The 25,587-nt window shown below is 40.3% G+C and overlaps 3 protein-coding genes and 1 long non-coding RNA gene across 10 annotated transcripts; 3 read left to right on the top strand and 1 right to left on the bottom strand.

Moving 5' to 3' along the window:
* Positions 1-1,697: 1,697 nt before the first annotated feature.
* Positions 1,698-11,529, top strand: LOC147309743 (GDP-L-fucose synthase-like). 2 transcript variants are annotated; one of them, XR_015125578.1, is made up of 11 exons: positions 1,698-1,854; positions 2,291-2,433; positions 2,511-2,625; positions 2,733-2,861; positions 2,941-3,014; positions 3,404-3,537; positions 3,659-3,790; positions 3,886-3,965; positions 4,179-4,278; positions 4,377-8,385; positions 11,255-11,529. XR_015125578.1 is itself a non-coding variant. In XM_086268140.1 (10 exons), exons 2-10 carry the CDS (start codon positions 2,297-2,299, stop codon positions 4,430-4,432), a joined length of 957 nt encoding a protein of 318 aa, XP_086124266.1. In that variant the 5' UTR covers positions 1,698-1,854; positions 2,291-2,296; the 3' UTR covers positions 4,433-8,815. The 2 variants fall into 2 exon arrangements, 1 of the variants encoding a protein (XP_086124266.1); XM_086268140.1 differs by lacking the exon at positions 11,255-11,529 and having other exon boundaries at positions 4,377-8,815.
* LOC147309741 (protein brambleberry-like) lies at positions 7,619-15,364 on the bottom strand. 3 transcript variants are annotated; one of them, XM_086268134.1, is made up of 13 exons: positions 15,021-15,364; positions 12,989-13,233; positions 12,666-12,794; positions 12,383-12,568; positions 12,068-12,290; positions 11,574-11,690; positions 11,307-11,486; positions 10,915-11,121; positions 10,717-10,828; positions 9,989-10,050; positions 9,755-9,882; positions 9,530-9,651; positions 7,619-9,130 (listed from the first exon to the last, which is right to left on the bottom strand). In XM_086268134.1, exons 2-13 carry the CDS (start codon positions 13,229-13,231, stop codon positions 9,001-9,003), a joined length of 1,839 nt encoding a protein of 612 aa, XP_086124260.1. In that variant the 5' UTR covers positions 13,232-13,233; positions 15,021-15,364; the 3' UTR covers positions 7,619-9,000. The 3 variants fall into 3 exon arrangements, with proteins under 3 accessions (XP_086124260.1, XP_086124259.1, XP_086124261.1); XM_086268133.1 differs by lacking the exon at positions 15,021-15,364 and having other exon boundaries at positions 12,989-13,280; XM_086268135.1 differs by lacking the exon at positions 15,021-15,364 and having other exon boundaries at positions 8,994-9,130; positions 9,530-9,578; positions 12,989-13,281.
* Positions 11,735-12,826, top strand: LOC147309742 (uncharacterized). The gene is made up of 3 exons (XR_015125579.1): positions 11,735-12,261; positions 12,377-12,517; positions 12,684-12,826. It is a non-coding gene; the product is annotated as an uncharacterized LOC147309742 (long non-coding RNA).
* A 101-nt stretch (positions 15,365-15,465) lies between the features above and the next one.
* pycr3 (pyrroline-5-carboxylate reductase 3) lies at positions 15,466-25,368 on the top strand. 4 transcript variants are annotated; one of them, XM_086268139.1, is made up of 9 exons: positions 15,470-16,275; position 17,336; positions 18,388-18,473; positions 18,789-18,882; positions 18,963-19,027; positions 21,332-21,511; positions 22,365-22,577; positions 23,442-23,534; positions 23,638-25,363. In XM_086268139.1, exons 1-9 carry the CDS (start codon positions 15,829-15,831, stop codon positions 23,839-23,841), a joined length of 1,383 nt encoding a protein of 460 aa, XP_086124265.1. In that variant the 5' UTR covers positions 15,470-15,828; the 3' UTR covers positions 23,842-25,363. The 4 variants fall into 4 exon arrangements, with proteins under 4 accessions (XP_086124264.1, XP_086124265.1, XP_086124263.1 ...); XM_086268137.1 differs by lacking the exons at position 17,336; positions 18,388-18,473 and having other exon boundaries at positions 15,472-16,188; positions 23,638-25,361; XM_086268136.1 differs by lacking the exons at position 17,336; positions 18,388-18,473 and having other exon boundaries at positions 15,472-16,275; positions 23,638-25,361.
* The last annotated feature ends 219 nt before the right edge of the window (positions 25,369-25,587 follow it).

Raw genomic sequence — 25,587 nt, 5'->3', positions numbered from 1 at the left:
ATAGATACTGTGTCCTCCAGACTAAAGAGGAAACTCCAACTTATTATCAAGAGTCTGCAGCTCTGATGGTATGATGGTGCATCTATGAACTGGCAGTATGCTCTGGAAGGGCCCCAGCAATACTGAAAGGTATATATAGGGGTTAGAGCAACACATTTTTCAGGGAAGCCCTTGTTTGTTACAGTATACTAAACTGTAGCTATTACAACAGCAATGAAAAGTGAGCAGCTAGAATCCAAGATCGGATAAAAATCTAGTAGCTGCTCTCATCACTGTAGATGTGTCCGTCATAATAACGTTACAGACTATGCTAGGCTTTGGCCCACATCAGTCTAAAATTGTATGTAACCACGAATAACGTGTTTTGGAAACTAACTGCACAACAGGCAGCACTGTTAGTTATCTCAGAGTAGCATTTCTAATTTTGATTGAAACTGTCAGAGAAAACGGCGGCTTTGAGCAAGCCAGGATATTAGTTTACAGAGGCTGTTAAAATTATATGTCTAACATAGAAATGTTGGTGACACAATAATTTCATCCTAATGGCACTGACATATTCATAGGGTTAATTTTTGAGACAAAATGTCATGAGGTAGTCATGATTTTGCAAATATCCACCTTGTAGTGCAGTTTGCACAAAAATGCACTCACCCTACAAACAGTTGTTGTGTGGGACACCAGTAGCCCATGTCTGTTGCTGTAACAGTAGTTCATGTTTAGAATAGAAAATCTCAGCTCACTGATTTGATCGGGGCAATAGTGCGCCTAAACTGTTGCATAATTTTGCTGAGAGATCTTTTACTTTGTGGTAATCTTAGATGAGTAGTTTTATGGGTAGTCATTCAGTGTTCCCTTAGTGCCAAAATATAACAGATGTTGGTGTACTATAACTGAAGTAATGATGTTAAGTCCTTAAAGTCATATTCTTTTATTGTCATGACTGTATTTGAAGCTATTTTTATTTTTGTATGATACCTGATTTATATGGAATATGACTGAAGTAAACTAAAGCCTAAAATACTTAGTCAGTCATTTGTTTAATATTAATTTAACATTATATAATTCACATATAAAACTATGAATTGTGATTTTAAATGGTTTAAAAGCATGTAGAATAGCATATGCAGGCAAGTATATTTCTCCTCTTTTTATTAAGAAGCAAAAACAAAAAGGGAAAAAAAAAGAAACAGGGCAGAGTTCGGTGGTTGAATCATCCGTCCCCACCAATGCCAAAACCAAATCTACGCCCTTGGTCTAGATGCTGGTGGTTTTGAAGATGACGACTTCGGCTTTGAATAAAGCTCCCACTGAGATGTCCAAGGTGAAGATGGTAAGGAGGTGGGTTTCACAAGAGTGCAACACGGAGGCTGATTTGCTCGAAAAAGGCAGGCAAGAAGATGACTGGTCTACAGTAACGTCAGTATTGAGATTGACAGTGTGGGAAAGCGGTAGTTGTGTAAAGAAGAGAAAAGTAGCTGAAGAGACAGAATGCATACACCTGGAAGAGATAAAAGTGAACCAGCAAGAAGCCTCTAGGGTCGCTGGAGGGAAGGATGGTGAATGGACAGCCTACGGAAAAGAATCTCCGTCCAGAAGGTGGCGGTAATGTACCTGAAGTGGTTTTCCAACCGTCATAAAAAGATAGAAGAAGAAGATGCAGCAGCTCAGATGGAGAGAAGACAACTGACCTAAAACATTCACATTCACATGTGAATCAGTCACATTCCACACCAGTTGGTGGCGGTAATGCACCATTCAGTTCTTTGACAACCGCCAATTAAATTTAGAAGAAGAAGGAAGAGGCGACGAAGAGAAGAAACCGGCTTCTCTGTTCTGTTCTCAGCTTTCAAACAGGTAAAAGAGTTGTTTTTTTTAATGCTAGCTTATTTGTTTAACTCTGAGTTAACGAGGATTTCTAGCACTGATATCTCGCGTTTAGGAAGAAAAGTAAACTTACGAGGTAATCAGTTTTTTACTTTGTCGAGTTCCAAGGAACGATGACGGCGATTACCGCCACCTAACAGCTAATAAGGTTAGCTTGTCTGAATGGTCGTGTGCGGTGTACGTGGCACATATGCAACTATATATGTACAAAATCTGCTCGTTTTGTACGGGTCAGATCACCTCAGATAAAAATCAGGAAGCATCTAACAAATAGCAAACGTTACTGCATGAAAACACAGATAAACCGGTTAGCTTTAGAAAGTTTGACGATGTTTATAGCTTGTATCTAAATCAGAGTTTCCCTGTGATTCGTCCTGTGCTGAATTGTTCATGTTCCACTACCTAGATAAACATGAGCGATCCCATGAGGGTGTTGGTGACAGGTGCATCCGGGTTGGTGGGCAGGGCCATACAGCATGTGGTGAAAGAAGGAGGAGCCAAGGAGGGGGAGGAATGGATATTCCTGTCCTCCAAAGATGCCAACCTCATGTGAGAGTTGCTCCGCTTCAAGATAAAATGCTGTCACATGTTTTGATACTATTAACCTGCTGGTGGCCTCTCCTCAGGAATATGGACCAGACCCGGGCAGTGTTTGAGAAACACCGGCCTACGCACGTCATCCACCTGGCTGCTATGGTTGGAGGGCTTTTCAAGAACATGAAATATAACCTGGACTTCTGGGTATGAGGAACCTGTTCATCTAATTAACTCATTTAATAGAAATGCTATGATCGTAGACTATCTAGATTCATGTTTTTGATGCTCATCCTGTTTTATTTACTTTCCAGAGGAACAACATTTACATCAATGACAATGTGCTGCAGGCAGCGCATGAAGCGGGCGTGGTCAAGGTTGTTTCCTGCTTGTCCACCTGCATCTTTCCTGATAAGACGACCTATCCTATTGACGAGACCATGGTGAATATACCTCCCTGCTCTTTCTGTGCATCAGCACATTTGGAAAAGAGCAGCTCACATGCGCTTCTCTTTACTACAGATCCACAACGGTCCACCTCATGAGTCCAACTTTGGCTACGCCTATGCAAAGAGGATGATTGATGTCCACAACAGGTACGTTATGTCTTCTATGTGTCATTTCTATCCTCTACCGCATTGTGCTTTCTCTCAGCTCTCAAATCCCTCCCTGGCAGACTGGTTTAGAACAGTTCTAATTATTTTCAAGAAGTCCAGCAAGGAAGCTGTTATCTTAAAAGATCAACAAATGCAGGGTGTTTCAAAGGGGTAAAACAATCACGATCTTGCGGCTGACCAACATAATCCCAACAGTTTTTAGTTATACTTCTGTTTAGCATGTGTATAGTTTCACAGGACATATTAGTGTTTGAGAATTCTCCAATACTGTTATGTGTCACCCTCGCATAATGCCTCTGCCTATTTTTCAGGAAATGCATTTAAAACTTTCAGCCTCATGACATTTTTTTCCTGTGTGTGCTTCACAGAGCGTATTTACAGCAGCATGGGCGTTGCTATACAGCTGTGATTCCCACTAATGTGTTTGGTCCTCATGACAACTTTAGCATCGAAGATGGTCATGTGCTACCAGGTCTTATACATAAAGCATACATTGCTCAAAGTAAGTTGTGGATTTTTAAGTCCCTAACCCCATTGTCATTCCAGCATTTCTCTTTAAGCATTTACAAGTTTTTGGTGGTGTAAATGGACATGTGACTTCATCTACATGTTGTACTGTTCAGAGGGGGGGAAACCCTTGGTGGTCTGGGGCTCTGGCACACCTAGAAGACAGTTCATCTACTCTTTGGACCTGGCTCGTCTTTTCCTCTGGGTCCTGAGGGAGTATCCAGAAGTTGAGCCAATCATTCTCTCTGGTGAGTCCTCATAGACTCTATGACTCTTTGACTATTCAATGATGATGGCAGTTTAAGGATAAGTGTTCTTATAATGCTACATCTGTTGCTTCCAGTTGGTGAGGAAGATGAAGTGTCCATCAAAGAAGCAGCAGAAGCTGTTGTTGATGCATTGGGCTTTAAAGGAGAAGTCGTGGTATCCTTTCAGTAATGCAAGTTATTTGTTTTTGACAGTGGATTTGGAAGATTAACGTTAAATTCAGTTCAGTTTTATTTATATAGCGCTAAATCACAACAGCAGTCGCCTCAAAGCGCTTTATGTTGTAAAGTAAAGACTGTAGACTACTATAGAGAAAACCCCAACATTGCTTCTTGTTGTCTCATTGTTTCCTTTACCCGTGACATTCAGTTTGACACCAGTAAAGCAGATGGACAGTTCAAAAAGACGGCCAGCAATGCAAAGCTGTGCCGGTATCTGCCAGACTTCACTTTCACCCCCTTCAACCAAGGTGCGGCTGATGTAAAGCTTGACATTTAGATGCTAACAGTGTAGAAATTTCAAAAGACTCCATCAGTTACTGACTTGCCTGGTTCTTTTCACTTGCAGCTTTAAAGGAAACCTGTGATTGGTTTGTTGCCAACTATGACACAGCCAGGAAGTGAGAAGACTGCCAAAAAAATCGGTGCTAATTCTTGTTTCATCTGCTGTTGTGTTGGTAAAGAGTCTGGTGGTGGAGAGAGAGCTCGTGGAAAACAAAGTGCTTCACAGCACAAACACAAGGCAGTTGGTGTTGAGTCTTACTGTTGTTGCCCTCTTTCTGCAGCACCATACTGTTTTGTGCTGAATGTTGGGTGCAGGACCTGGGACCCCTTTTCGGTACATGGACTCTATTTAGCTGGATTCAATCTTGGATGATTTGTCAGAATACCAGTTTGAAAAGTATTGGACTGAAATGATGCCACCGAGCCATGGTGGCATTATTCTTGTGTCAGGAACTGGTTAGAATCCTTGTCTGTGTATAAAAGGTGGGTGTAGCTGCAGGGTCTAAATTGTGAGCTAATGCAGAAGTGCCTTAAACCTGTATTCTTTTTAATGGCCAGCAGGGGGTGACTCCTGCAATTGTAAAAAGCAGTCCAGTCATGTAGAAATCTTTGCTCATCCACAATCTGTGACCTCAGTAAACACTTTCCTTATGAGCTTGAGCTCTGTAGCTAGATTGAAGTGTTAGTGATTATAAAGAGACGTTAAATGACAAGTCTGTACCTTACCTCGTCACATCTGGTTTCAAAACACCAAATTGATGATTGCAAAAATCGCAACAGCTTCACTAAGCAAAGGGTAAAATCACAGTAGTGAAGTCCATCTATTGTATACTGGCTATGGTTGTGATTGTGGACTCAGTGTTAGAGAAGCATTTTTAAGAGACCACTGCAAATCATGATCATTTAGAGGTGCCCCTCAGTCAATAGGAAATAATACACACATGAAAGTTGCTACCAGTCTGTAGTAGGAGACAAAAATAATTTCCTTTCACGGCTCAACACAGCTATAAAATAAAATTAAGAAATTGTACTGCAAGGCCTTAAAGTCATCACTGCTGAATCCGTCCAGCTGCTGTGAGGAAGAGCGTTCTTCTTCTACGCCAGGGGTGCCCAATCCCGGTCCTCGAGAGCTACCGTCCTGCAGCTTTTAGATGCATCCCACACACCTGAATCAAATGAATGGCTTGTTATCAGGCCTTTGCCAAACATGATGGCATGCTGAAGAGATCAAACCATTTGATTCAGCTGTGTTGGAGTAGGGATGCATCTAAAAGCTGCAGGATAGTAGCTCTCAAGGACTGGGATTGGGCAGCCCTGTTCTACGCCCTCTAAATTCAGGTGCTTTCAGCTGGTTTTCCCATTTAGGCACTCTTTGTATTTGCTTTTAAAAGGACTGACATTAATTATGCTGTAAAAGAAAGCTTTTCTGCCATTTTTCTACTGTCCCTCACTACATTTTTCTCTAGTCGAATTTTAAAGGGTACTGACTGAGCTACATGTAATCTTGGATGTCTTTTTTGTTTTTTTTCCTTCCCTCCCAGTTTTAACTTAAATTGCAGAGTTGCTGATTGTGGTTTCCAGTATCAGTGTTACCAGCAGGAAGAGTTCAGTCATCTCAGATTTAATCCAACTGTTTTAATCTAAACTAGATCATCCAGCTGAGCGTGGAACGTTTTAGGAACGTACAGATCGTGGGGTCTACTGTCCTTCAGTAAAAGAAAAATGATGTCATCGTCTATTCTACGACCCGTAAGAAGAAGTTTTAGAGTTTTATTCACTGTTGTAGCGTTAATCATTTCAGCTGGGAAATTATGGGCTCAAAATGTGGTCATAAATATTTTGTACTTGTAAATCAGTTTCGTATGAGTAAAAAGAATTTGTGTGTGTAAAAAAAATAAATAAATAAAAAATAAATTTGTGTGTGGACTTAGCCAAAAAAACCCTGCAAGTTACAAGTACGAATTTTGACCCAATTTTTCTTCCTTTCATCTGATTGGTCAATGTCATGTCAATCACAAATGTAACAATCCAATCAGAGAACAGATGGGTTTGGCTGTCGGAGGGGCGCTTTTTTGAACTGCAGGTCCTTGAAGGGTAATACAGTTTGAAGCTTGAGGATCTCTATATAAATATCCGATAGCAGCTAGGTCACCTAACTTTCAGCAGCTGTTGAAAAGATAAAGTTGTGGTATGTCAGTGGTTACAAACACCATTATTACTTTAGGATTAGTTTAACACAAAGTCAGGGCTGACCCGGGACCATTGCTGTGAGTCACAGTGCGCAGCATAAAAGTCCTTTCACATCGGACGAAGGATGTGCTGCTAATGCTAACTGCTAACTAAGAGCAAAGGATCCAGAATTTGTTGCGCTGGCTGCTGGGCTCTGTGGGTTTTTGCAGCTGCTCTACCTGTACTAGATGCACCTGCTCCTTGTCTTTTCTATCTCTGACTTTATGTCCTCTACAAGAGTTTTTTTTTTTTTTTTTTTTTGCTAGTTCTTCAAATGCTCAATAAAAACATGTATGCTAATTCAAACCGAAGAAAGCTTTGTGATGAAGACTGTCATTTCCAAAACACTACCCACCCCCACCCCGCGGTCCGCAGTGCTGTTGAAAAGGCTGTTGAAGTCCCTGTATTAAACACGTAGACCTGTGACACAAAAATTACCAAACTTGGACGACCACAGACTGTTTTCCTTCGTGGTGATGAAGGAAAACGCTGGGTTGGCATGTAAAAGGGCATTTATTCCCTTCAAAGACCTGCAGTTCAAAAAAAGCGCCCTTCTGACAGCCAAACCCATCTGTTCTCTGATTGGATTGTTACATTTGTGATTGACATGACATTGACCAATCAGATGAAAGGAAGAAAAATAGGGTCAAAATTCGTACTTGTAACTTGCAGGGTTTTTTTGGCTAAGTCCACACACAAATTTTTTTTATGCACGCACAAATCTTTTTTACATATACAAATTGTTTATACCAACACAAATCTTTATTTTTTTAAACACATACAAATCCTGATTTACAAGTACAAAATATTTATGACCACATTTTGAGCCCATAGGAAATGGGCTGCTTCACTCTTGTAATCCAGGTGCTGGCACAACATAACATTCAGAAATCAGAATTGTTTTGACTTAGTTTGTTATTGAAGGGTTTGGGATTTGATTGATCCAGCTTATATAATTGAGCATTATGTGGGCTAGTGTTTTGTTTTTTTGTTTTTTTTAAACTAATCAGAGCAAAATAAATATTTTATATTTGCAATGTGTCTCAAGTGTCCTACCCTTGAAATGAAAGACATGTCACAGATTGAGATTTTTATTTCTCTATATGTTCATATGCCATAAAAACAAAACAAGGATTCAGTTCTGCTGGACAGCACTACTCATGCTTCACTTTATAACAGACACAGAACCCTGATGTATACAGAAGTGTATAGATCAGGGTTGGGGAACCTTCAGGCCTCAAGGGCCAGTGTCCTGCAGGTTTTAGATGTCCTTGATCCAACACAGCTGATTTAAATGGCCAAATTACCTCCTCAACATGTCTTGAAGTTCTCCAGAGGTAATGAACTAATATTTGATTCGGGTTTGTTGAACCAGGGTGCTATCTAAAACCTGCAGGACATCGGCCCTTGAGGAATGCAGATCCTCATACACAAACGACTGCACCTCAAAACACCAGCCTATTTAAAAACGTGAGGTTTGCAGATGGCATGGTGATCATGAGACTTGTGAAGGTTGGTGATGAGTCTGCATACCAATGAGGGGTTAAACAGCTGAACATGCTCCTTCAGGTTTCAGGGATCCAGTCTGTTGCCACCTAATACAAAATTATCAAAGAGGCCCAGAAGAGGATGGACCTCCTGCACCAGCTCAGGAGCTATTGGTCCATTTCTACTCTGCAGTAATCCAGTCTGTTTACTGCATGACCATCAGTGTATTAATCAAACCAAAGAGGACGAGAACAGACTACAGTGGACAAGTCAGGTCTGCAAGAAACGATTTGTACAAACTCAGAATTAGGAAACACTCACACCCAGGATACAACCTCTTCCAGTTCCTCCCTTTGGTAGGTGCTACAGAACAGCTTTTCACAGGCCATTGCTTACATGTTGTCTCTACTAAAACGTCCACCACAGCTTTTACTGAAACAAACCATGCAGTAAATACTCTTTGGTTATACCTATATTACACATACTCAAATTGATTGATTGATAGGTAATTTATTTCAACATGTGAACAATATACAAGTACATTTAGAAAAGAAATGAGAGAAAAAAAAATATACTATACAAATTCACATAACTCTCTCCCTCCATCTATATATAGAACCAGTTACCCACCACTATGAATAGGCTATACATGTTCATCTGTGGCACATTGCTACTGTCTGTTTCCATGTTCTCTTAGGTACATTGAAAGCAATAAAGAGCATGGAATTAAGAAAAAACTGAGCCCAGTTCCTTGTGTGTACATGCACATACTCTGACAAAGCTAATTTTGATAAGTTTTCATTTTTATTAAACACGAAAGCTAAATAAACGTCTAAAAACATTTAAAATATCTACAGATGTAATTTTCATTCAGCAATCTTACTGCTGTCTGCAGTGCAGACAGAACTTAGTAAAAACAATATTTCATTACTGTATACAGTTTTTACAGACAACAAAGACGGCTGAGCCTGTTAAAACTGGACATACGAGGAGTGCCCCCCTTCGTGGACTCTGCAGTACTCCTGTCCTGGCACGGCTCTCTTCTTACAGACTTTTCCTCTTTTTGTGAGGCCATTGCACAGCTGACGGCCTGACACTGAGCTGAAGGCAGAAAAACAGAAAGATGCCCTTTAACAATTCATATTTCCCCTTTACTCATTATAATGAGGTTATATTGGAGGGTAATTATTAATTCCACAGTTTCAAATAATGAGGTCAGTATACATTGAAACAACTCCTATAGGCCAAAAGCTCTTGGAGACTCTTACTTCTATTTCTGTATGATTTCAGTGAAAACTGGTATCGGTAACATAGCGATGAACTGGCAGCTAGAATCCCTAACATGACATGCTCATTTCAAATGTCAGGGTTACACACACACACACACACACACACACACACACACCAAAGTACATTAAATCACAGTCCATATAAACAATTTAGCTCTTCAAACAGAAAAAAATAAAAATAAAATATGTGCATGTAACTGGAGCTACTGACCTGTTGCTGACTAACGATGGAGTGGGTCTTGCACTTCGTGAATCATTCCCTAAATCAGACGAGTCAGTGACTGAATCAAAAACACCTTCCAGGTTACTCAGGGGTATATCGTAACAAAGAGCCTAAAACAGATTTCAATTAAACAATATTTGTCTTGCTTGCCACTAGTGATGCACTGAGAATACAGTTTTTGCATTTCTGAAAGCATTAACTCAGTTTGCTTACCGCTAAAGAAAGTGGCTTTGGTATAAACCTGGGAGTGGAGTGATTTGGTTTACCAATTACTGGCATAAGCCTCGACTCTGGCGTAAGCTTCCTCTGAGGTGGAGACACAGCTGATATGCCAAGTTCACCTGAACACAAACATGTTTGACAGCAAAACTGAGAAGCTGAATTTATAGAAAGAGCACTGCTCTTGAACAGGATTCACTGTAAAAAGGTTCAGCATGTGTTTCCCACCTGATAAAAAGCTGTCCGGATTCAATAGGTCGTCTTCCTCAATGATGTCATCTTTTTCATCTCTGAGCACAAAAGGATAGAAAATAGGTCCAATAGATGCAAAAGGAATCATTGTTAATTTGGTGTAGACAATAATACATGTTCTACTGCCTGAAGCTCTTACTGACCGTGTAGAGTTCAAAATTCATTTTTTACTCGAACAAATCATCAGTTACCAGTTTGAGCACTGACCAGTGAACTCAAGAGTTTCTGATTGAGTCGGATTAAATCATTAGCTAAGTTTAACATCTACAACATTGTGCTCATTTAATAAATTACTGTCTCTATATCAGGGGTCCCCAATCCCAGTCCATGAGGGCTGGTGTCCCTGCAGGTTTTAGATGTGTCCTTGATCCATCACAGCTGATTTAAATGGATAAATTACCTTCTCAACATGTCTTGAAGTTCTTGGTAATGAACTAATCATGTGATTCAGGTGTGTTGACCCAGGGTGAGATCTAAAACCTGCAGGGACACCAGCCCTCGTGGACTGGGATTGGGGACCCCTGCTCTATATTATAATTGATAGCTGCAACCAGTGTCCATCAGCAAGCAGACGTCACCCCTCTTCCATGTCCAGTTTCAAAACACCAAGATGGTGATGGCCTTAACATTCAGTGAAGTCCGTTAAATTGAACATTTTCAAAGACCAATACGCAAGTTGCAGTTCTAGTGTGCAACATACTCACTTGCAAGGCTGCTTCTGCGGTTCCACAATGGTGCACGAGCTGAGTAGCAGTGGACTGGTCAGCTTTTTCGTGATCTTGAAGCATGCCCACAGCTGATTCACAAACCAGTGACCTGCAGAAACAAAATTCACACTGTGACAAATGCTTCAGAAAACTGCAGCTAATGTATTTTCCTCATAAGTGACTTTATGTTTATACCCAGAGACAGAGTGAGCAGCAGCAGGCTGAGGCTGGTGAGATCCAGCGCTGGCTGCTGGTTGACTTCAGCAACTGCATTCAGAGGCACAGTTAGCAGCAGCATGGCTCGAGAGAAACCAGGACAGTGCAGGAATGTCAGCAGGACTGCACACAGTACAAAGTAGCCTGTGTGTGTGATGCACGTCCATATAGCTGTCAGACTTAAACCTGTTCAAGCAAAAAGCACAAGAAAAAGAATTCTTAAGTCATACAGAAACCTTTTTTTTTTAGTCAAAGAGAATGTAAAGAATTAATTTCTAAATATGTCCTGCTGACAGTCAATTATCCAACTTCTCTGTAGCAGGAAAAGACCCTATAAAAAGGGAGTGTGCCCTATGGCTGCCGTGTCTCACCTGCCCATCCGAGGTAGCCCTGGATCATGTGAAGCCTGTCCTCTATGCGGCTCTGCATCTTATCGAGGTAGTGCAGCATGCCTCCCAGGGTGCTGTTCATGCGCTCCAACTTGTTCATCAGGTCAGTGTAGTACTGGGAGGTCTGATCCTGATACTGCAGAAACTCTATCATACTGTGGTCTACTCAGCCACATACAAAAAGATATGTAAGCACATTGCTTGGGGGGGGGATAGTTTTATAAACTACAAATGATTTCAGCCATTTACCAATTTTCTGATAGATGTCCTGAGCTTGGTGTCTTACATCTGCCAGGTCCTTGACAATCGCCTTATAGCTGTCCTGCACCTCAGAGCCCTGGATTTGAAGATGCTCGCTCACATTCTCTAAAATAAAAATAAAAAAATAAAAAAAATAAAAATAAGGTGGACAGAAAGAATAAAATCCATGCTACATGATGTGGCATCAGGTGTGTTTACAGAGTTTTCTTAAAGAGAATTGCAGTTCAATATTTTATCTTATTTAAAAGGGGAAAGTTAAAACTTCCAGAAGTCATTCAGCACATCGAACTGTATCAGGTCATTTTCGAGTACTTTGACAAACAGTTTCTTTTATCCATGGTCAGTAGTAAACCCATTTACAAACTGCTGCAATTTGACTGTTAGCACATGAAAAGAGCCTTTATGTCGGATTATTTGCAGTCGCGCCCAAAGTCAATTTTAACAGAATAGAATAAAAATACAGAAAAATGTAAAATTCTCACCCATTCTTTGTGTAATTCCCTGAATGAGCTGAGCTACCAACTCCTGTCCAGAGGCGATGAGAGCTTTTTCCTGACCCAGACGCTCCAGGTTGTCCCTCAGTGAACTCGTCATCTGCTCCTGGCCCTCGTGGAGCTTCCCCTGTTGAGCCTGCAGAACACTGTGGCCTTCAAGCAGCTTGTCCAGTGATGCTGCAGTCAGTTCTTTCAACTCTACCTGGCCCTCCTGTTTGAAAATGATCCATGAATCCAAGAAACCACTGATTTGCAAAATAAAAATAATTTTATTTTATTTATTTTTTTTTAACCCAGCCTTACCTTCAGGTCCTTCATTGCATCTAGCTGGCTGGTGGCTGTGGAGATGAGTGCATTGACTGTGTGCTCTGCTCTGCGCCGGAAAAGCTGCTGTCGAGTTGCATAACAAACGGAGCGCGCTCGGTTGCTCACTATGTGGTAAGCATTCCATGTATCTGAATCCATGTCTGCTGTGCACTCTTTGATGGTCTAACACATAAAATTGAGATTAGCACACAACATTATATATTTTTTCATTATATTTTTAAAGCCATTTCTGACAAGTACTACAAGATCGTATTTTTACCATCTCCTCTGTGCATAGGTACGTCTGGCGCCCCTCAATCTCTGCCTGGCAGTTAAACAGTTCCACTCCGAGCTTTGCGAGCTTTTCTTCTGAGAGGCTGTCACAGCTCGACTTTAGCCGAGCGATCACCTACAGGAGGAGACAAACCAGAGAAACATGATTCCTCTGTTTAAACAATGTATTGAAAACTGTGCCATGAGAATTTTATATGAAAGACACTTAATAACACTGTTGCCCAGCCTTCTCCAAACTCAAACCTAATATTGTTCAAAAACATTTTATTTGTCCGTTGGATTAAATACACATTTTCAAGGCCCACATACCCTGTAATGACAGCTGTCCAATGGGCTGAGCTCCATCTGCTTTGCCTCAGCTAAAAACTTCTCATCTGCAGTTGCCATCTCAAACTGAGCGTCTTTGGCAAGATGTGCTGGAGCCACTGCAGCTGGTTGAAGAGGCGCTGCTGCTCGAGGTGCCTCTGTCAGCCTCAGCCACTCAAACAGCCCGTTGACCGCGAGACACTGACAGGCCAGCAGGAGGTGCAGGTAGTGGATGAGGTGACCCATGTCTGGATCAGAACATGACAAGGTGCGCATGCAAATCATCAAACATGGGAAATACATTTCTCATAATCCCTGCAACCACACTATACTGCCAAAAGTAACTGCTCGTCTGCCTTCACATACATAAGAACTTCTCATCCTACTCTTAATCTAAAGAGTTTAATATGATGTCGGCCCACCCTTTGCAGCTTCAACTCTTCTGAGTTTAGGTGTGTTTATGGGTTGTTTTTTTTTTTTTTTTTTTTTTAAATCACTTTTGGGAGGCAGTTACTCAGAGGTGAGCAGTGCTGTAGAGGGTCCTTATCCCATCAGTGTCTGTTCCTTCGTGCAAGGAGTAACAGGATAAACACTGCCACACTCTTATAAAAGGACCTCCAGCAGGACCCTGGTGTGAAGGTCTCTCACTAACAATCACAGACTTCATGAGGGTGACCTGAGGACCCAACGTCCTCTAGTGGGCACTGTGCTCACTGCCCACACCATGGAGCCTGACTGGCATTTGCCAGAGAATACCAGAATTAGCAGGCCCACCACTGATGTTCTCTGCTGCACAACATTGCCTGGCCTCATGTAGCGAGAGTATGAAGGTAGTTCCTGGAGGAGGACAGAGTTGATATTACTGACTGGCCCCCCATGCTTTCCTTACCTTAATCCAGTAGAACACCTGTAGAACATTATGTTTCAACTAATTGAACACCAGCAGGTTGCATCTTAGACTGTCCGGATCTGGGAGGAGATTCCCTCAGGATACCATCACCATGCCCGGACCTTGTCAGGCATGCTTACAAGCACATTGGGCAGGGGGCAGGCAGGGGTCCATACAAATTACTAAGTACCATTATGACTAGCTGCAATTAAAATTTCCGCAAAGTGGACTAGCCTGCTGCATCATTTTTTTACTTTGATTTTCAATATGTCTTTGAATTCAGCCCTCTGTAAGGTGATCATTTTCATATCAGTGTAGATATGCAGCATGATTTTTTTTTAACCCTCAGATCTGATGTGTTGCTTTCATTTTCTTTTTTGTTGTTGAGCCGTGTACAAAAAGCAACAGAGCAAATCAGCCAACGCATCGAAACTATTGACCAGTGGAGAGAAGAACTAAAAATGTTTAACCAACTTAAATCCTGTGGATGTTAGGTGGTCGTATCGTAACACCCCTTGATAACGTGCCTAAACCACAGGGCAAAACCTGCTCAGGGACAGCTTTAGCAAAGAGCCCAAGGCAATGACCCGAGCACCAAACTGCCCAGAGCTCATTCCACTCAGGCATTTATGGAAATGTCCGGACTGGTCAGAGCTGTTCTGGTGGTGAGACCGTCAGCTACAAAACATTAGCCAGGTGGTTTCAACATTGTTGATGATCTGTGCATATTTAAACGAATATTGTGACGATGTTTAGCATTTAGCATTCTGTATATGACTATAAAGTGTTTCTGCTGCATTGGATGCATTAGACAATGTGGAAATAACAACTACCATTTATTTCTCTGATTGAATGAAGATCCTACCGAGGCTTGCCCAGGCATGCCCACTGCTGCAGCGCTCTGCTGAATACTTGCAGTAACATCATTTAATTAACAAATAATCACTTTTGCATGACTTAAACGGGACGGAAACGAAGCTAATTAGCTTACTGTAAAAATGTTAAGTTGTTTTCCCCGATTTTAAAATACTGCAGTCATTAAAAAAATAACAAAAAATTAGCTATCATATTTTGCGAAATGTATGAACAGTTAAAATAAAAACGCCCTATTAAATGCATAAAATAGAATAATTTGTAAACAAATACCTGTTGTTCAAGGAGGTCCTTGACAAGGTAAAACACTCGCCCCCGTCCCCCTCACACAGCTGATTCAAATGACAGACACTAACTTTCTTCAACCCGTTTAAAGCTTCTCGTCACGACGAGGCCACAACCAATGGAATGGCAGACGTTCTTTAAAAAGGTGCGTTTCATTTAATTCACGGTTGAAACGTCCTGGACACGGCGGGAAAAAAAACCGGTATGCGCGGAATGTTTCGCAGAGGATGCTGAGCGGCGCCGCCCACCTGGAACAGCAGCGACAGTGAAGTAAAAACCAAACGAACCAACAGTGGAGCTAGAGTCAGCTGGTTGGCTCTGTGTATGCTCTGGGTGCATCCACGGTTTAAATTTAACTTCTGTTTGCGGTTGCCAAAACGCCGGATATTAGCAAATCTGAAACACAAATCAGGTGAATAAATGTCCTACCGCCAGCGTTACCCGGTTTTGTTCACGCTATCGTGTTTGTGTCACTGTGTTACTTTATAGTTGTCCAGTCAAAAAGAAACACGTGCATTGTGTTTCTAATCTAATCTCTCCTGGATTATTTTCAAGCTATTCCTATTCAGATGCATGAGCGGGGCTTTTTTTTTCATGTTTAGAGGGTTTAAAACGCAGAATTGTAATCCTTTTATTGATTCGGTTTTGAAGATTCCGTGCTAAATACTGCTTAAAGATTTTAAACTAGCAACATCACAACAGCTCATGCTACAGCAGGCATGCTAGCACCTATTAGCAACCTAGCCGTGTGAACGCTAGTTCGTGTGAGTTTTCATGAGACTGCATTGCTAAAACAATGGACGATTCTGGCATCAAGAAGCAGAACTGGGACGTGAAGGAAACGGAGTTGTTTCTGGAAATTCTCAAGGAGCTGGACATGAAGAAGTGCTTAGACGGAAGGAAAGTGAGGAATAACAAACTGTTCAAAGTGGCACACAGGAGAATGACAGCGGCTGGTTATCACAGATCCGTGGACCAATTAAAGTTTCGCTGGAAACTTCTCAAAAGCGCATACTACAAGTGCAAGCGAGAGCCCGACTCCCCGGCCCCAACTAAAATACAGGGCTGGTGGCGCTATGAAAAGACGATGGTCGCTATTATGGAGTCCAGACACCCTCTGGTGGGACCCGGGGTTAACTCTGACAGAAACGACGAGGTGACAGAAGAGTCAGATGGCGAAGCATCAGTACTACACTGGCCGCAGCCCTGCCCGGACAATACCACCCAGAACCTGGATTTAATTGTAGGGGTGATAACCGTGGAGGCGGTGTCGTATGTAATTTACGATGACGTAGGAGGGCCATTGTAGGTATTAAAATAACTGAAATATGGCGCCTGGGAAGACGGGGATTAATTCCTTGGAAATTCAAAATTTCGGAAAGTAAATGTGTCGAATATTCTAATTTAAAGATATAAACTTATACAACTTTCAAAAGGGAAGACGTTCAAATATTCTGGCAGTATAAAGCCCTAAATTTAGAAGGAGAGAACCGGGATACAGTAATGTGCAAAAGTCTTGAGTCACTTCTCATTCAGTTATTTTGCTAGGAAAATGTGAAATGGGTGTGATGAATTATTGAGAAATCAAAGCATGCATGAAAATACAGAATATAAGGCAAAAACAGTTTGTACAACTCTAACAAGCTTGAAAGTCAATATTTGCTTTGATTGCCTTTTGACTTCTTTGTCTTCAAGAATAGATCTCCAGGCGTCTTGAAGGAAATTTTTGCTGCTTTTTGCCTCAGTTAAGATGATCCCACACTGCTTTAGTAATGTTGAAGTTCTGGGGAGATCAGTCCATGGCTGATCACGCCCCATTGTCTTTTTTTTTTATTTATTTATTTATTTTTTTTATGTTCCATTGTCCAGTTATGCTTTTACTGCATTGGCCATGTGTCTGGGCTTTTGACCTGTTGAAAAATGATGCCGTTGCCAGTCAGGTTTTTTGATAGTATTGCATGGTGGATCAAAATCTGATGGTATTATGGCAGTTTTGGCAAGATCAAAAACGCCACTGGCTGAAATGCAGCCCTAAACCATGACAGAACCTCCACATGTTTTACCGATAGCTGTAGACACTAACTCTTGTACCTCTTTCCTGACCTCCTCTGGACATCATTTGAACCAAAAATTTCACATTTAGATTCATCAGTTCATAAGACCCGAGCGTCTGATTTTCAACCTAGTTCTTGTTTAATTTGCATACCTCAGCCTCCTGATTTCCCTTCCTTAACAATGGCAAACCGTCTTCCACAGAGACAATTTCTGATGAAACCGAAGAGCCCAAAGCATCACACATGCAGGGTGGAAGCAAAAGATAAAGTATTGATGGGTGCCTCAAGATGTTTGCACATTACTGTAGATTCAAATATTAAAGTGTCAAATTTAAAATGGGAAGAAAAAGATTTACAAAAAATCAAAAACAGATGCACTCCAATATTGAACTTGTATGTTTGTTATGAAAAAATCAGACTACAACTAAATTTGCAAGAAAACACACCCTTTCTCTGGCTCCATAATTAAACTTAAAATGGCCCAAATATGCCATAATAGTCAGTAGATCATGCTACATGATGTCATAGTCTGCTTGTTTTTTAATACATCTGGATTACAGTATACACTGATATTAGGTGTAGCTCACTTTTTTAAATTTAAATACAGTATACCTGTCTGGCAATCAGTTCTATATTCATTAAGACTGTAATGTCAGAGTGACTCTCTGTTACTGAAATAAGGTGTTTCTAATATTCTGTCAGGTAAGTAACGGTCTCGAATCATTTTCCAAACAAAACATAGGAAAAGCTTTCAGTATCAACATAGTCAAATTTACATTTTTACATATACAAAAATACACTGCTTCCTATTAAAGTGTTTCCATTACAAGGGTAATTCAGATTCCTGAATTAGTAGGTATGATGTTGTGTAGAAACATGTACAACACTAATAACAACACTATAATATCGATCAACAAAAACGCAACAATTTTAATTCTATATTAATCCAGGTGTACCCCAACAAACACTTAAATTATTGTCTCTGCAACATGTGTCCAAACACCACTGTTATTTTTTCCACTGCATCTTTAGTGGGGTTTATTCATATTTTCATGTGCGCTTCTATTGACTGTCTTTGTTTAATTGGGAGACTGGCAGTTGAGTGTGAGTCACGTGTTTCTAGGTTCAGTCAAACCAACAATATTCAGTTGCTCATTGACCACATACAGTGATACAGGCTGCAGTCCAAACACGAGAGAAATCGGATGTGCACACTGACTGGTTTCTGTACTTAAGCCTTTTTTTGTCCTGCAAACCCAGAACTGGGTAAAGGATGCCGTTTCATAATGACCTATGACAAGGAAACCAGGCTGTGGCAGCATTTTACTGGAGGAGGGAGGGGAATCTGATTACTGACCACCTGTCAACTAGGATTTATCATATATGTGTGAGTTTGTTTTGTTTTTTTGCTTTAACCTGATTTCTCATAGTAATCGGGTTTCTCATATGCATGGACACAAAGATCTGAACACAAATTGATTGTCTTTGGAGTGGTGACGTTTTTAGTGTTGATTCTTGTCTGGATTCATTCCCTGAGTTTATTTATTTTTGGTCTGTAAAATGTACACAGTTTAATATCTTCAAACAACAACGTGTGAAACCCTTGTTACAGTGGAAAATGCGTCATCATGGTGATTTTTAATCACTGGCATCATGTTATCTCGATGTTCCTGCTGTAACCTGCTGCCTGCTTTGGTTTCAGATCAAAATGGACCCTGAGATGGACTCTCAGCTTAAGATTGGCTTTATCGGTGCAGGGAACATGGCGTTTGGCATCGCCAAAGGCATCTTATCCGGTGAGTGTAGAGAGAACTGAAGAAGTGAGGAGGACTGGAATGAAGGACACATTAGTATTTAATAAATGTTCTCTTTGTAGGAAATGTCCTTCCTGCAAACGTCAAAGTTAGTGCACCATCCTCAAGGAATCTGGGACGCTTTCAGGTATTGTGGAGGTTTTTTTCCATCTTGTTTATTGTTCTATCATTTAAGTTCTCAGTGTGAATCATTTTGCATTGAAGTAAGCAGTTATGGTGAAGATCAGTTTACAGTTCAGTCTAAAACTAGTGAAGCAGCCAGTTATTTTTAAGCAGCGTAAGTATTTGTAACATTTTTACCTTTTCGTAGACATGGTCCCTATTCTGGGAATCAGGTTTACTAACAACTGAATTTTTTAACTCTGAGATGAGGAAAATTCTGGCTTTTCTGTTCCAGAAAGACGGTTAACTTAAACTTTGAGTCAGTCAATCGGTAAACTCTGTGAACTTAACCTGCTCTGAGTTTCTTTCTCTTCCCTCTTGCTGCACCTAAAACGACTGACTGACATCCACGTTCATTTCTTCATTCATAAAGTCACCATCAGAGGACATACTGGAGTAAATGAAACTGCAAAAGTTTGTTTTAAAAATGCTAAAATCCCAGTTAGATGATGTGGGTTTTTTGTAATTAACATGAGCACTTTTACGATCATTCATTCGTCTATATTTAGGGATGGAAATGGCGATTACATCATTGATCTATGACCTGGTCAGAATATAAAATCTGTGCTCCCCATCTTTCTAACGCTAATACTTTGTATAATAATGCAGGTGTCAGGCTGTCAGTTAGGTTCCTGTACCGCTAACATTTACTTCCCTTTATTGTAGCAATCTGTTTCAATCAAACGTATATAAAACTGATCAATGATCAATCATTTGTCCTTATTAAAAAAAAAATGTCTGCCACAGCTGGGATGTTGGGGATGATGTGACTGTGAACCTGACATGACTTTAAGGCAAAACTGCAGACAGTCTGTTTTCTAAGCAGTTCATGTTAAAATGTGGTCACAGGTTGAAATTCAGTCATTAAATGATGCCTCCATGTTTTGAAAGGTACAATGTCTGAAATTCAGAATCTGAACTCGATGTATTTTCTACTGAAAATCACCTTAAATGGTCTCATTGGGTCAGCCTGAACCAGATCCACATAAAGGTTTCTTGTCAAAGGTTATTTTAAGGATCATTAAAGCGCGTCCTGACCAGAGTCCATTTATCAGTCTCAGTGTTAATGAAGTCAGAGATCATTTTTTAAGTCAGTTCCTAGATTACGGCCATCGTCTTTCGGCTTGCATCAATAGATCAGTGCATCAAAGTTTAGTTTAGATTTTAAAAAACAAGGAAGCGTTGGATTTCTCAAGCCCGGTGTGAAACCACTGGGTTTTATGAAGGGGTATTACAATTTTTCACAAGCCCCAAATGTTTTTTTTTTTTTTTCTTTTCAGTTGTCACTAAAGCTGACATGGGAGGTCTTCTGGCTGTCACAGCTAATCATAAGTGTGGAAAGCTGACAAACAGAAAGTAAAGTCATATCTTGGCAACACTGTGACCAATAGAAATAAAAACCTTATTGCATCTGGCCACTACAGGGCACCGCAATAAACAATACTGCATTTTCTCTTAACCCCTTGTTATTTTTGTCACTTAAGTTAACTTTGTGTGTGTTTTTACACGAACATTTAATGATTTGAATGTTATATGAATTTGCTCTTTGGAGAGGTGGTTTTTGCATTTATATATTCTTATACTGCTTGGAAATGAAATGTATACCACTTTAGATTTGGGGCCTAACCTTTCTGTCTATGACAGCTGTGGTTATTAAGCTTCAGTCTGCTGAATCTTTCCCCAAAAATGAGTCAGCAAACTGTGTTGTTGGGTTTAATCACTCGTCAGACCACTTTAGTGTTTTGTTTTTCTGTTTTCTTTTCTTTTTCCCAAAAGCATATTTTTATGGTGACTGATGAGTGTTTTACACTTTTCTCACCTGAGAATGAAAAATAATTTTCTATAACTTTTTGCAACTTTGTACTGTTCGTTGAGAGAAACAAAGTTGCTGAATAGATAATTGGATTATATCCAATAGATTTATTTTTTTTTTAAAGTTGACCCAGTAAATGATTAATTGACCATTTAAAGTTTACTCCTCTCCTCTAAACTCTTAAACAGCACTTTGCATGGCATTAAACACTGGTTTGCTAATATCACTGAAACAACACTGAGTCTGTTATCATGGCAGAGTTTTAGAAAGCAACATGAACTGTAATCATGTCATAAGCAAATAATTGTAATACTGGAGGACATCTTCCAAGTCCTAGAAATGTAAATGCTTCTGCAAAAATTAACAATATAAAGGAATTGTGTGCCATCAGCATGATTTGATCTTGTGTCCGAGCTAGTGCTTCGGCTAAGTAATATTACACCGGCTTGCTTTTAGGAGCTGGGCATTGCTGTAACTCACTCCAACATAGAGGTGGTTTGTGGGTCTGATGTGGTCTTTGTCGCAGTCAAACCTCACCTGGTTCCGCTAGTTCTCAAGGAGGTCACACAACACGTCACTGGCAGACACATGATTGTATCTGTTGCAGCAGGAGTAACACTAGCAACGTTAGAGGAGGTGAGTGCCACATAGTTTCTGGTGTCTTTTAAGGGACAGATTACCACTGAATCAGATTTGTGTTCTTCTTTTGGCTTGTAGTGTGTTTATGTCTGTACTGTCATGGTGTGAACGAGTTTTTGAGATGGCTGCAGAGATGTCTCTCTTCTCTTGTGTATAAGTTGCTCAAAGCTCCCCAATTTGTATATTTTTATTAACTCTGTAGCAGTGTCTCTTTATGGAAATCACGAACCATTATTTCAAATACCACAGATCTCTCTGAGCAGTTTCATGTTCAAGTTTTTCAAGTATTTTTTGTATACCACCTCCATCTACCAATAGAAGAGTGCAGCTAGCGAACATCAGAGTAGAGTCGCCTGTCTTCATGGGCAGAGGCACAAATAAAGGTTCCAAATAAAGGTATAGTTGTATGGAAAGAAAATAGTTCCTACCTGAAACTAATACTACACACACAAATTATATATACAGTGCTCACATGTATCAGATCATCACCCAGTTACATCTTTATGCCACAGCTGAGCTGCCCTAAATTAGCAGTCTATGTAATTACAACATCATTTGGTTCTCTAATGCTTAATCCACCAGTGTGCACAAACTCATTAATAAAGGGGATATTTTAATGCTAAAATATGATTCTTGTTCTTATGTTTTATGAAAAAGCACATTTTTCTTTATTAATATGCCAAATTATAATTGTTTACTTGCATGTTACATTTTATTAATTGCTGATTTTTTTTATTTTTTTTAATTCTTTTTATTTAATTGTACTTATGTGCATGCACAGATTTCATTTTAGGGTGAGCTGTAACTTTCAATGCTGATCTATCTATATTTGTCCTCTTTTAACTTCAAGCTCCTTCCTGAGAACTCTGTTGCCATCCGGCTGATGCCAAATCTACCGTGTTTAGTTCAGGAAGGTGCTCTCCTGTTTGCTCGAGGATCACACGCAAAACAGGAGGACGGCGCACTACTTCGCTCCTTGTTGCATCGCTGTGGTTTGGTGGAGGAGGGACCTGAAGCCTGGATTGACATCCATACTGGGCTGAGCGGGAGCGGAGTAGCCTTTGTGAGTGTCCTAGATTTTATTTCTTTTGGTTGGTTTATTTGTTTTATCTGAAGTCTTTTGCCGCTTTTCCATTAGTACCTACTCGGATCGACTGGTTTTCCATTGCAGCAGAGTACAACCCAATGTGTGTGGTTGTTGTTATAGCAATGTGTCCGAGCATGACATGACGTAATTAGTATGCAACTCGAACACTACAAAAAAGGTGGAAGTTCAGGCAAGAATATACGTGCTGCTCGCTCTGTGGCTTTTCGTCAGACTTGGGGAACATGGCATTGCTTTTGGTAGCCATTTAACCCGTTGCTGGGTTTCAAAAATGGTGGTTTTGATTTTCATGAACGAGATGCTCTCATAACACATCAAATGACACTCCTAACCGGCCAATCACTGGCATGCAGTCTGGTGACGTCTTGGTGCCTGTTAGGATCGCTTGGAACCCTGGTACCAGGTACTGGGACCTAATTGAAAACCGTGGTGAAAATAGGTACTAATGGAAAAGCGGCTTTTGTAACTTCTTGTTTACAATTGTAACATGAATTTCTCAGACCATACACATTGCTTTGAAGATGACGGTTGCTTATATATTCCAGGCTCCAGTTGCCTAGGTGTCCTTCTAATCTATTTACACCCAGGTCATGTGTCAATCAGTGGTATTCTTCACTGTCACTGGTAGTACCTGCCTGGAAGTTGAGCTTCCTGTGAGCACAGTTGAGCTCAGAGGTTTACCTGAGCTCACCATGGTCATGAATGTCATGTCAATTTTGGGCTTTTTATGATTTCTTTTAACTGTTCTTTTTCCAGAGTCTTTAATGACTTACTGACACAGAGTTCATGTTTTATTCTGATCAGTGAGCTTCTTCTCTGCAGGTGTATCTTTTTGCTGAAGCTCTGGCAGAAGGAGCTGTTAAAATGGGCATGCCAAGCGCTCTAGCCCACAGCATTGCCTCTCAGACTGTTCTGGTCAGTTTAACACTTTGCTCACTTCTGTTTTACAACAGTTCACTTCAGAGCTCTGACTCCTGCGTGTCCAAATATAATATTTGAAAGCTGCTATTTGCTGCAGGGTGCTGGGAGGTTGTTACGTGATTCCGGGAAGCATCCAGCTCAACTTCGCTCAGAAGTCTGCACGCCAGGTGGAACAACCATATATGGGCTTCACACACTGGAACAAGGCGGTGTGAGGGCGTCAACCATGAGTGCTGTGGAGTCCGCCACAGAGAGAGCCAGGGAACTCGGCCGAAAGTCAACAGCAGGGAGCAGAAAGTGATGGACAAATTTGCCTTTAAGAACTACTCATTAGACTTTTAACTTGATAAATACCCAACATGGAAACCTGAACTCCTTTTTTTTTTTTTTTTTCTTCTTCTCTTCTCATCACACTCAAAAAAAAAAACCAAGTTGTCCTTTTTTTAAATCACATTTTCTCATCTTCTTTCAGTCTCTGTAATCTAAAAGTCAACATTGGCTTAATCTTAAAATTGATTCTGACAGTTTAATATTAGACCATGACTTCTGTTTTTACATGCACTCAAATAACCCTGTCTTATTGGATTTGGATGCAAGTAAGGTACAACCCAAATTTGATTGTACCAGTATTTGTTGATATATATTCTAATAACGAAATGCTGAATAAATCCAACTTGTCACATTTACTAAAAGTCACGTGAGACTCGAAGGCTGAAGGAGAGGCTAAACGAGTAGAAAAAAAGCTGTTATGCAGACCATATTGTTCATCATCACTACAGAAGCCCCTGTTATGAACATCTTCATTGCTGTACTGCCTTACTGCTCTTGATTGGATTGTAATGTAGAGTCAGTGGATCATTTTAATCTTTTAAATTATTATTATTGTATTTAATATTTGTTTGGATAAAGCATACGTCTAAATTTTAGGATAAGAGTAATCACATTTGTGTGGCTCCAGTACAATGATAGTGTCCCAAGTATAGCTACTGTATGGTTGTGTATGACATGGTGTATGGAAAAAAAAAATGGTTCTAATTTAAAAATAAGTATCAATTTTCATAAAGTGTCATGTTATCAGGTTCTGTTCCTTATTTTTCTGTTAGTTTTGGAGTCTTGAAACCAGCTATTAGCTGACAGCTCAGACTTAATTTCTGACCTTCAATACAAAAGATAACAAGCCACTGCAACAATGAGTCAGTAAGCCTAGAAAGAAACATTAATAGGCAGCCATATGGATAAATCATTTAAGATAAATTCGATAAATTCTTGTTTTAATTTGTTTTGGGAAATTATACACTGAATATTGTTAGATCTGAAGTCAGTGGTCAGCCAAGAATCTGACTGACAATGTATTACCCTTTGACTGTGGCCTGATCCACAAAGCATGTGCTGTGGGTGTAGAAGAGGGTGGACAATTTGCTGCGTCTTAGGCCACATGGAGCCCCTTCTCCATTAGCAAGGTCTCAACTTGGACCTGAGGCCCACCTCTTCCTGCTCCAGGAGAGGTGGGCCTCAGTTGGGAATTCCTCTGAAAAAGCTTGAGTTTGCATTTAGGGAGGAAAGGTCTGGTCTCTTTATAGACTGCAGCCCAGACCTGTGTACACATTAAAAAATGAATGAATGGGTGTGTGTGGATTGATGGACAAAGTCATGAGTTCACTGATAACAAAAGGCACCACAAAACTAATTGTAATCTTGAAAAATAAATTTCCAGACAAGTCCATTTAGTACCTTTTCTGGCCCTGAATAACATTACATAGTTCATCTGCCAGTGCGTCATATGAGTCAAAATTCAAGACTGTTCACTTGAACTGGCTGAACAATAGAAATAAAAAGTTCAGAGGATTTGAAATCTAGATCAAAGAGAATGAAACATTGTTTTTTTTTTTGTCACTGATTTGTCTATAACAGCAGATGTAAATAATTTAGAGACTTACAATAATAACTGAGTGAAGGTATCATAAACAGTAAAGCCTGTCATACTAAGACAGCGGTTGGAAATTATGAGGTGTAGCTTTAAACTGAGTTGTGACCTAATTTGGTGAGA

The sequence above is a fragment of the Aulonocara sp. 'chitande type north' Nkhata Bay genome, linkage group LG17 (assembly GCF_057382095.1).
Source record: "Aulonocara sp. 'chitande type north' Nkhata Bay isolate Kocher_YH1m ecotype deep benthic linkage group LG17, A_spYH_male_GT1.1, whole genome shotgun sequence".
Classification (NCBI taxonomy): domain Eukaryota; kingdom Metazoa; phylum Chordata; class Actinopteri; order Cichliformes; family Cichlidae; genus Aulonocara; species Aulonocara sp. 'chitande type north' Nkhata Bay.
The sequence above is the reverse complement of the archived record's forward strand: the minus strand, read 5'-3'. Positions and strand labels throughout refer to the sequence as shown.

What these genes read in the sequence shown, in the direction of transcription:
- LOC147309741 (XM_086268133.1), bottom strand. Translation starts at nt 13,270, where the DNA reads ATGATTTGCATGCGCACCTTGTCATGTTCTGATCCAGACATGGGTCAC. An exon ending in CCGCAGAAGCAGCCTTGCAA is followed by an intron (nt 10,051 to 10,716) that starts GTGAGTATGTTG and finishes TTTTGTGCTCAG; the next exon opens with AGATGAAAAAGATGACATCA. An exon ending in CCATCGTTAGTCAGCAACAG is followed by an intron (nt 9,131 to 9,529) that starts GTCAGTAGCTCC and finishes TTCTGCCTTCAG; the next exon opens with CTCAGTGTCAGGCCGTCAGC.
- LOC147309743 (XM_086268140.1), top strand. Translation starts at nt 2,297, where the DNA reads ATGAGCGATCCCATGAGGGTGTTGGTGACAGGTGCATCCGGGTTGGTG. An exon ending in TGAGCCAATCATTCTCTCTG is followed by an intron (nt 3,791 to 3,885) that starts GTGAGTCCTCAT and finishes TGTTGCTTCCAG; the next exon opens with TTGGTGAGGAAGATGAAGTG. An exon ending in GCTTTAAAGGAGAAGTCGTG is followed by an intron (nt 3,966 to 4,178) that starts GTATCCTTTCAG and finishes CGTGACATTCAG; the next exon opens with TTTGACACCAGTAAAGCAGA.
- pycr3 (XM_086268139.1), top strand. Translation starts at nt 15,829, where the DNA reads ATGGACGATTCTGGCATCAAGAAGCAGAACTGGGACGTGAAGGAAACG. An exon ending in CGCCAAAGGCATCTTATCCG is followed by an intron (nt 18,883 to 18,962) that starts GTGAGTGTAGAG and finishes TTCTCTTTGTAG; the next exon opens with GAAATGTCCTTCCTGCAAAC. An exon ending in GCGGGAGCGGAGTAGCCTTT is followed by an intron (nt 22,578 to 23,441) that starts GTGAGTGTCCTA and finishes TCTTCTCTGCAG; the next exon opens with GTGTATCTTTTTGCTGAAGC.